This window comes from Crocodylus porosus, unplaced genomic scaffold (genome assembly GCF_001723895.1).
Source record: "Crocodylus porosus isolate Cpor-Errol unplaced genomic scaffold, CroPor_comp1, whole genome shotgun sequence".
NCBI classification, from domain to species: Eukaryota; Metazoa; Chordata; order Crocodylia; family Crocodylidae; genus Crocodylus; species Crocodylus porosus.
This window is the reverse complement of record NW_017728921.1, coordinates 16,943,301-16,953,889: the sequence shown is the minus strand read 5'-3', so window position 1 is coordinate 16,953,889 and position 10,589 is coordinate 16,943,301. Positions and strand designations below refer to the sequence as shown.

General features: G+C 47.5%; 1 protein-coding gene across 1 annotated transcript in view; it reads right to left on the bottom strand.

Moving 5' to 3' along the window:
- Positions 1 to 1,169: 1,169 nt before the first annotated feature.
- The window catches only part of GGT5 (gamma-glutamyltransferase 5), a 32,885-nt gene continuing 23,465 nt past the window's right edge, over positions 1,170 to 10,589 (bottom strand). The window contains exons 5-13 of the mRNA XM_019539148.1: positions 9,665 to 9,860; positions 8,939 to 9,099; positions 7,669 to 7,815; positions 7,093 to 7,229; positions 6,166 to 6,356; positions 5,211 to 5,302; positions 4,276 to 4,388; positions 3,368 to 3,475; positions 1,170 to 3,103 (exon numbers count right to left, since the gene is read on the bottom strand). Of these exons, the coding sequence (XP_019394693.1) occupies positions 2,957 to 3,103; positions 3,368 to 3,475; positions 4,276 to 4,388; positions 5,211 to 5,302; positions 6,166 to 6,356; positions 7,093 to 7,229; positions 7,669 to 7,815; positions 8,939 to 9,099; positions 9,665 to 9,860 (1,292 nt within the window). The 3' untranslated portion in view covers positions 1,170 to 2,956. The remainder of the gene's footprint in view (positions 3,104 to 3,367; positions 3,476 to 4,275; positions 4,389 to 5,210; positions 5,303 to 6,165; positions 6,357 to 7,092; positions 7,230 to 7,668; positions 7,816 to 8,938; positions 9,100 to 9,664; positions 9,861 to 10,589) is intronic.

The window sequence follows — 10,589 nt, the reverse complement described above, 5'->3', positions numbered from 1 at the left end:
GAGCAACAGCAGGAACATGACAGCACTTCAGCACTGGTGGAAGCCTGGCCTTTACTGTGGGGAGTTGCAGATTACAGCTGGATTAAACATGTCCTGGTGCAGGTTCAGAGTCAGCAACAGGATCTGGGGAAACATGCTGCTTCTCACCTCCAAGCCTGGAGACGTGCTGTTACCTAAATCAGAATCCAAGTGAAGGAAACGGTGGGCTGCTGTAGGAGGAAGTAGCCTGTGCTCAGTAGGCACTGAGCCTCCTCCCAAAAACACCAGGCCATCTGAAAATGCAGCTGGTTCTGTTCTGGACCAGGGCACTGCAAATAAAGAGCAGCACTGGGGTCCGGACTGAAGCACAATGAGGAAGCAAGAAAGAGCCCCGCAGCCCCTTATGGCTTGCGTAGCTGCCTCATTTTCCCAAGGGCTAGGCAAAAATCACCCACCCTCACCACACCCACCCAGTCTAACTGCCTTTGAATTCTGAAAAGTTGATTGGCTTCATTGGGCCCGATTTTGAAGAAGCAAAGAGAGAAGGTCCAGGTAATTATCTCTTTTCTCTGCAACTATAGTGGCGTGGAGGCTAACACTGATGTCTGCCCACCTGCAAGTTGGGCTAGTAGGGCAGCAAGATCAAGCAGCTATGTTAAAATCATAGAAAAGTAAGGCTAGCAGTGCCCAAAGGAGAACATTGAGTCCAACCCATCCTGTGCCAGGCACAATTGTCTCCATCTCTCCCATCCAATGGAAATGGGCCATTAGCTTTGTGCATGTTGAAGGGCTGGTTCTGATGCCTGATGTCCAAATGGGAGGTTATGTTTAAGTTCTAGTCAAGAAGCAAGGGTGGCAGAACCAGGCCCTGAGCAATACAAAAGTCACTCATCTTCCAGGGCCAGCATCAAGATTATCAGCCTGATCTACTGCAAACCCACCCCTATTTCCATACACTATCAGCCAATACGTTGCTTACGTGGGCTCACCCATGAGTAACAGTGTAGGAGAAGCCAGTTTTAGTGTACAGTTCCTGAACAAACCACCGATGTCCCTCTCTAGCAGACAGCTGTGTGACTAGCATTAAACTAACTGAAAGAAGTGCCCTGGTTCTACAAGCAAATGGATTAACTGTCTGGTATTTCAGGTATGTGCTTATGGGTTAAAAAAGGTAGGAAGACATACAACAATCTCGTTTCATTGGTATAAAATGTGTCTTTAAAAAAACAGTATATGATCGGCTAATTCTGACACACAATCAACATAGCTGCTTTAAGAATCAAGCTGAACAACCCATACACCAAGATGACCTCTGGATCAACAGAATCACACCCAGCCATGCGTGAGCATTTGACAATAATGGGGATCCATCAGTGCAATGGACAAGGTCATTAAGAATCAACATACAAGACTGCCCCATTCCCCCCAGGCACTTACAGGCAAGTATGCTTAGCTTACAGATGGCAGTTATGCCTATGCTCATGACTAAACTTGCAGGTTTACAGGCACCCTGAGTACTTGGCTCTATGGATTTAAAAAAAACAAATACACAGTTAAAAAAAATACCTCTTTAGAAGCTTCTGTGAGAAAATGTATACAAAAAAAAAGAAGTCTGACTACATGGGCAGCTATATACAGGCCAGGATGACATCCTCTGCTAGTGCTCTTCAAGGAGCACAGTTCTGCCTCCCTTGCAATCACAGTGTGTCTTAGCTGTGGCAGGTCTCCCCCTCTGCTCAAATCCTCTGGTAAATGTAGGGCACTTATGGTAGTGCAGATGGGGCACAACTTTCCTAAGGTTACAAGAGAACAAAAACTATGCCACAAAACAGCCAGTATTGCTACATTGCCTATACCTGCTCCCATGAGCATGGCTCACCTGGTACTAGTTAAAACTTTAGCATTCCTGACTTGCAGTCTACTTTGAAAGGTTTTTATAGCACCTGGCCACTTGGTTTGCAGTAACACAGCATGTCCTTGTTGCAAATCATGCAGGGAATTATCTGCATGACTAAGGAATAAGCCCTGAGCAAGCTTACCTGTAGTGTACTGGCTCCTACATTCACATCGTCTTAATGAACACAGGGCTCGTTCTTGGACAAGAATGTTTCAGTGTTGTTAGCTATGTGCTCGGTTGCACCCTTCCTGCCCCCCTCACCCTTCCAACCCTTCACCATAGCAGCAGGCATCTGTACAGACACTGCATTTTTTTTGCTGACATACCAGGTTTGTGCCAAAAACAATGCTGATATCATGCAACAACCTTAGGCTACAGGAAGGGCTTCCCAGGATGGGCAGGGAGCATTGGGGGAGGGCAGAAAGGGGCTTACATATGGAATGTTTGTTTAGCTTTAGCCCCTTACTGAAGGGGGGGCGGGGGGGTGTACCCGTGCACACATGCTTGCAGCTCTGCTGATACACCCAATGGTGCTGAAACACACCTGACCAAAAGGGGTACATAAGGCAGTTACCTATTTCACAGTAATAGTGCGGCCAAAAACCAGCACATTTACAAGCTACTTCTGGCAAGTGTGTGAACAGAGCTGCCCACTTGAAAGCAGCCAGCCCCCTGCTGTCTCCTACAGCCTGCCTGCCAGCTGCACCCCTCCCCCCATGGCTTTTGGCCTGCTCTCCCTTTCTACATGTGTGTGGCTCAGTCATGGTCTGGTTCTGTAGTCTTGTTCTAAATAGCTGTTCTGCTCTCAAACCATTTTTTTTTCAGTATCAGACAAGTCATGTTCCTGTCCCTACTGCCCCAGGGCCAACCTCAGATAGAGGAGTATGATTCTAGCCAAGACTGGCTGCTTTGACCTGTACATCCTGAAGATAGTTTGCAGCATGTTGCCAAGTTGCTTGTTACTGTGCGTCTCACCCATTCTCCTTGCTAGGTGGCCTTGAGGTCTGACAAGTTCAGGAAGAGATGTCCGGTGCATCCACAATCATGTGTGATGAATCCAGGGCTGGGCTGGATCCTGTGCTAATAGCCAGCTGCCTTCCCCATCTTCCTTTTATCAGAATAGGCAGAGATGCACCTCCCTTCCCTTGAAACCCCCTGCACGACATTAAGCATTAGAGGATTTGGCTGGTCCCTGTGTCCTCTTTCTAGCAATCCTTTCTTAACATTCTGAAAGGGAAAGAACAAAAGAAATCACTTCAGTGTAGCAGTCCTGTGCTCCAGCTGCCCCTATTGTCCCTAGGCCTACACAGGAAAACAGGGTGTCTGGCTGAGTACAATGCCAGAGAATTGCAGGTGCAGTAGCTGGCAATGGGATGCAGAACAGTATTCAGCATTATACCAGTGACACTATATCCTCCTTTGGGATACATTTTCACCCCACAAAAAGAAGGCAAGAAACGAGGGCCAGGAGAACCAGTGGAAGCACCTCACCTCATCAAAGCCCTTCTCGAACTGGATGCTGGTGGTGTTAACATGGAAAATTTTCTCTTCAATGGCTTTCTTGAGGTCATAGCCAAACCAGAGTTTGTTTATAATGGCCTGCAATGAAAGCCAACATTAATGAGGTGAAGGATAAGTAATGCAGTAAAATCCAAGTCTCATGTTTGCTCCTGTAACTCCCAAATCAAGCCCATTGGGTTGGTGGACTGTGTCCTGCTTGCACAGTGGGAAAGTTCAGGAACTTAAATAAGAATGTACTTGAAGCAACACCACCCAAGCTTGGTTCCAGTATTTTTTTGTTCCAGGCTTAGCTCAATGGCTCCAACACAGCTGTACACAGTGAGCCAGCAGGAAGCAAATTCCACCTCAGCTGGCCTTCCTTGTCCTGAGACAGCTACAGTACAAGAGGGGAGCCCATCAGGCTCCAGGTCTTACACCACTCACAGGCCCTAACAGCTCCCAAGAAAGGGACAGGCTTAGAATCAGTTTTGTTTCCCCTTGCATCCTCCACCAAAGCACTTTGCATCTGCAGGTGACAGTCTTCCCAGCAGCTCTAGTTTCTCTTGGTAACATCATCGTGGGCACTTGTGCTGGGCTAAGTGTGTCCACTGCTGGCTGCCAGGAGATAAAAGCACACTCTCAGAGATTAAATGAGACACCAGCTAAGTGACCCACAGGGGATGATCAGACATTAGAAGCACGAACACAGACCAGGGTTCATCAATTGCTACTATTAAGGCTAGTTGCCAACTTAGCCTACAACAGCTTTCACGGTCTTTTGGGTAAGAGACACAATAATTAGCTCCAAAGCTAGGGAATTATTTCTAACCACAGAGGACAAGTTGTCCCCCCAGGCCAGAGGATGGGCTGTGACACTGGGTCTCCCTGCCCTCACTCACCAAGGCAGTAGCGCTGATAATCAGTTCCCCACCTGAGCCGCCAATCACCAGCATGGATTTCTTGTCTTTGGAGAGAAGAATGGAAGGAACCATAGCAGAGGGTGGTCTCTCTCCTACAAAAGATGAGGCTCGAGGTATCGGTTGCTGTGCTCAGAAGGAAAGAATCACCACTGAAAAGCTGGCTCTCCCCTACCACCACCCAATACCCAAAGTCAGGAATTCCCCAGAGCAATTCAGCTTCCCATTAGCTGGTCCAGAAGCATGAATTGTGGAGGTTATCTTTATGCCCGAGCTCTGTGAAGGCCTGGTCCTTTAAGGTGTTCTGGCAACACATCTTACCACTGTAGTACTTAGCTGCCTTGCATGTATTTGTGACCTGATGGCACCAGGCTCCCATAGGTACTAACCCAGTCACATTAATAGCTGCAGCAGTACTGGTCACCATCCTGGAGACAGTGACCTTCACTGAAGCATGGATGGCAAAACTTATCCACCACAGTAGAAACCTGAACGACATCACCATGCACTAGCATTTCCTGTAGGTCTGTAAAAACCAATTACGCACTATTATACACTGATTCATGTCCTCCTTATCTGAGCAACAAAGTCCTGCAGTCCAAGAATCTCCAAGTCACAGGTGCTGAAAGAACAGCAGCATTTAGTCCCTTGTGACCAGTAGGTTCTGCTCCAAGTTCAGTATTTTTCTATGCATCTAATCCTTTGCCAGTTCATTTTTAGGTTCCAGATACTGCCCCAGTGGTGTTTTGTTCTGCACTTGTTCAGAACAAGCTCCTTCATACCAGGTCTTGCTAGAAAGGGTTCAATAGGGTTCAAAACTCAAAATGTTGAGGCATCCACAGGTAGTCACAGGCTAGGTCAATGGGCAAAGCATGCTTTACACCCCTGGCCAGAGAAGAAGCAGTGACAGTGCTCACCTGAAGAAACGTTTATCTTCTTCCGGCAGAAGTCAGCAAGTTCATTATTTAAGATGATCCCAGTACTATTAGAATAGACCATTGAGCCAAACCTGTGCGGAGGTTGGGGGGGTGGGAGGGGAGAAGGAGAGAAAGGGCACATGGGAAATGTGATGATTACACCAGGGATCACCCACAGACAGAGGGGAGGCACAGGGCGTGTGCATTACTGTGTTCACTAGTTTAAGAAGAGCAAAGGGTTTTAAACCTTTTAAATGGCTAAGTTATTAAATCAGTGTAAATACTATTCCATTATCCTAGTCCTGAGACATGGGTGAAAGAGGGTTTGGTACAACTAAGACGCTCCTAATTCCTAAGCCCACTGAGCCCTATGTTTTAAAAGGCATCAGACGCATTCTAGTACCTTTCAGTAAGTGACTTAGCAATGAAAATGTTTTGCCTGGCACTTGAGATGCTATAATGGTGGACTGTAGGTTTAGCCCCTGCTTTGTCTGGGAACAACTGGACTCAAAGCACTATCACAGAAGCAAAGAGTGTATGAGAGCTTAGTGTAAGACTCCTCAGGGATAATTTTGTATCCCTGATCTTTCTTGCTCCTAACAGTCATGTTGTTCATAACCATCTTGGGATCAAGCAGCTGGATGCGCTTGTAGGTCACACAGGGAAAAGGGCTGTGTCCATGTTGATATAGATCCAAGACATCTGGGGAAAACAAACCTACCAGAGTACCAGCAGCCTGCATACATGATGACAACTGCCAAGTGAGAAGGCAGAGAAGAGGCAGCAGAGAGCCAAGAATAAAGCCAGTTCTCAAGATGACCAAGATGGGGAGCAGCTGTCCTTCAGCTGGACAGCACCTGTGCCTGGAGATTCCCAGAACCCTGTTAATGGCGTCAATAGAAGCCCAGTCATGCTCTCCCAGTGCAACAAAATAACAAGGCTTGGAACCACTCACGGGTAGTTGATGGTGCTGGTGGCAGACACAGCACTGCCATCTTTTGCGATGACAGACACATGGGTGGTACCATGGCTTTCTTTTCCCAATGGCATGATGTTGTAGTACTTGGCCACATGGTCACCTTTCTCCGTTATTCGCCTCCTGGTCTCTTCAGCGAAAGCATCAGACAGGAGTTTCTGGATCTCTCCCTAGGAATAAAGCCCATGACAATGAGGTCACACTTCCAAAGCTTAGAAATGCTGCTCCAAGCTGTGGAGAGGTCCACAGGGATTTAACACTAGGTGATGGGAGTCAGAGGCTCCACTTCATACTGCAAACAAACATTCTCAGCATCCATCACCTGGCTGCTCCTTACAACCAGTCTCAGACAAGACTAGCGTTGGCTACCAGATGCTGCCACTTCCAAATTTAGCACTATGTTGAGTAACAGACTGCATAAACTGTTTGGAAAGTGGGAGGCTGGTGGAGTGTGCAGCCTCCCACTTGCTTGAAATAAACCTTCCAGGAGAATTGTGAAGACCTATGAGGGGTTCATTAAGATGCTGCACAGAAGCATTTTTGTGTATTCTGAGACCTGGCATTAGCAAAACAGGCAATTGAGCAGAGTGCTGAGTAGCTTGAAGGAGGGTGACAGAACTGGACCCTGTGTTTTCCGAACAGTTTATGCAGCCTGTTACTCAGCGTAGTGCTAAATTTGAAAGTGGCAGCATCTGGTAGCCAACGTTAGTCTTGTCTGAGACTGGCTGTAAGGAGCAGCCAGGTGATGGATGCTGAGAATGTTTGGGGATCTTGAGACAAATCCACAAGGATGACTGGACACAAACACAAGCATCCAGCTGATTTCCACCACTGTCAGGTGATAGCGCAGCAGGGCAAACCTGAGACCTAGCACCTGTGGCTGCTTCTCCTGCCATGCTCGCTCACCTTTTCTACACCAGAGAAATCTGGGTCATCCAGTTTGGGCTTCTGCCCATTGCCAAACTTCATGGCCTCTACAATACGATGGTAGGTCTCAATCTTCCTATTGGGGGTCTCCACGGACTGTGCAGTGAAGTCAAATCCTAGACAGCAGGGTCAACCAATGTGGTTAATGGAGCAATGATGAGACACTCCACCAGTTTCTTATATCATAATCCCATCCTCCTACTAAATGCAGCTTCTCTGCCCAATCCCACTGCTTAATTTCTTCATACCAGAGCAGCTTGGTCCAGCAGCCTGGACAACAGGCAGTCTTGATTTCGAACCCAATTTTAGCTCTAGCACAGATTCTTTTTGTGACCTTGAAAATAAACTCTGTGATTTTCTCTGCTTCTGTTCCCTCCACCTCTGTCTGCACAATGGTCATGACAGCAATGATGCCTACCTAGCTAACAAGTGTTAGTAAGGTTCATACTTCTACTGTGCTATTACATTGCCACTTCTGACCCTTCCAGTCAGTTTAGAATGGATGAAGCCCCATGCTGAAATCTGCCAAACTATGCCCTCCCCTTTGCAGATTACCTTTCAATATGTTGAGGATTAATAAGAGAACAAAACCTCCTGCAGGTGGTGGTGGAGCATATACTGTGTAACTGCCTAGAGAAATATTCAAGGGTTGTGTCACTTCTGCCTTGAATCCGTGGAGGTCACGCCTGGTCAGATTGCCACCTTTAAGAGAAGACAATGGCATGTCAACTATCAATACCTGCTGTGAGAAGGCAGCAGAAGAGCCCCTTCCAGTTTGCTGCATATTTATTTCCAGAAGCCTCTCATCCATCAAGGCACTGCCCTTATGTGCCAAGCCCCAGAAGCTAGAGAAACATCTTTGCAGTGGCCACCGCTACATGACCAAACAGAGGCTAGGGTTGCAGGCTCCAGTCCTGGGAATGAGTTAGTGATAGCCTACATGACCTCAAAGAAAGGGAAATAGCATGAGTTGCCCTGCTCTGAGCTCTACCCGCTACCTATTCAAGGAAAAGCCACTGCAGCCATTCTCCTAGATGGAGGCCTTACCATTGCTGCAGTAGGGAAGAAGGGAGCAGTAGAAGGAAAACGTAATCCCGGGGGGGGGAGTAAGGATAAAGCTGCTCGTCTAATGAGTTGTTTTACACACCCAGGTGAAGTAATAAGATATCAGTCAAATGCAATCAGTTGGGAGCCTTTAACTAACTGCTTTCCTCTGCTAAACAGTGGACTCCTCCATCAGCTTATCTTGTAAGTGGGGGGAAGCACGCATGGAGTCAGCTTTCAGAAGTGATAAAACTACTTTCTTCCTTCCTCCCTTTTCTTCCTTCCTTCCCTCCCTCCCTCTCTAAAAGTCAAGGCAAGAGTCTGCCTGACCCTGCACGTACCTTCTCAGTTAGAATACCCTTACCGTCTCCCCAGGGTACCATGGCTCAAATCCATGGCAGGTTTAGTTTGAAAAATCTAATGAGTGACACCACAGCCCACCAGGCTTTAACACAATGGCTTTTTTCAGAACTGACCTTTTCATTTTCAGTGCTTCGAGATTCACTGTCTTACTGTGCCAGAGTGTCATCAAGCACTGACTGCTCCACCCCACCACATGCATTTTTAAAAACTGAGGCTCATCAAGGAGTTTCCAACTGGGCACACCTCCAGGATTTCAGGGTTGCTTTTCTTTGTTCTCCCAGGGTCACCTCAGTACGCCACAAAATAACCAGCCCTTTGTTTCTCTGATTCCCCTTCAATAAAATGGAGCCAATAGCTTACCCCCCTTTTGTGAGGTATTTGGCCATCCAAGGGTAAAAACTGTATAACTATTGTCTACCTGCTCTTCTTATGTCAGCCTCCAGCAGGTTTGCTATCTCGCCTTCATAGAATTCCTTGGCGCCTTTCAAAGACACTTCAGTCAGCGTTTTCTTCAGGGCTGGCCAATGGAAGGTTTCCCCAGCCTTTGGGAATTCTCCATCCTTACAGAACAGTTGGCTGCTAAGGGAGAACACCGTTGTTTCAGAGCTAGGTTCATAGAGTGCACTTACTCTGCATGCACCTCCTGGGGTCTCCAGAAGCCCCAAAACTCCTCATTACATTCTACCCTACCAGGACAAAGCCACTCCTTTGATGGCACCTCTCCATGGACAAGACTGTTTCCATGATGCTCCTCATGCAAAGCTTCCCTTGTTCAGGCCTGTGGCTGTAGCCTTGGCTCAGGATTCAAGCAATTCCCCAGGGGATGGCCCTGCTCTGTCACAGGATAGTTCCTGTACTGAGCTTGTCTTTCAGTTGGCAGAGGAAGCCTTCACACACCTATTGTCCCATCTCTAAATTCCTACTAGGCACACCTCTGTCCTTCTTCTTGCCAAACCGCGCAAGCTGCCGGAATGGTGCTGACCAAATGCAGGTATTTCTAGTTTCTTCTCTTCTCCAAGATTAGAGGCACTTCTCTCAATAGCAGAAATACCAGGCACCACCACCACCGATGCTCTGAGTTCAAGAAGCTGCTTATACAACACACTCTTAGCCCCTGAACCTGTATTTAATGTGCTGCTCTTACCATATGGAAGACTCTTTAGTTTTTTTCTGTAACATAGGATGATTGAGGAACGTGCTCAAAACTGGAGGGATGATGATTTCACGCTGAAGGAGCTCAATGGTTGGGTCAAACAGGAATTTCCAAGGCAACCGGCCATAACGCCTGTGCGCTTCTTCATACCCACGAAGTTCTCCAGGGATTCCAATCCACTGGCTCCCTACACACAGAAGTATGTTGTCTTATAGCAATAACCCCTGCAATAGCCTTTGAAAAGATCCACTGGCACATCATGCTTACAGACACAGGCAGCTGGACATCCATTACCACCTACCATGTGTACAGAAGGGAAGTGGAACCTAGTACAAGTATTTCAGAAGAGACCTTCAAGGCCTCCATGCCTTGCTAGAGAAGCTGTCTCCTGCAATTAATGCTAGAACAGGCCACTCCACCAGTCCCATTAAGCAATAGCACAGGAATTGCTAACCTTGGAAAAGCACAGTGGAAGGTCATTAATGCAGATCTACAACAATTCAGCAGCAGGTCATAAGAACAGCTGTACCTAGCCCACATATTTGCTGTGCCAGGCAGTGACATACAAGAATCTGCTGCATGACACCAGGGTGTTGAGGGAGCTAGCTGGGGTTATCGCAGAGCCCTTGGCATGGCTTTACGAGCGCTCGTGGTGCTCAGGCCAGGTGTTGGATGACTGGAAAGGAGCGAATGTGGTCCCCATCTTCAAAAAAGGGAATAGAGAGGACCTGGGCAACCATAGGCCCATCAGTCTTACCTCTATCCTTGGGAAACTCTTTGAGGAGATCCTCAAGGAGCACATCTGTGATGGGCCAGCTTCAGGGATGATGCTCAAGGCCAACCAGCACGGTTTCATTAGGGGCAGGTCATGTCAGACCAACCTGATTGCCTTTTATGATCAGGTCACAAAGGCAAT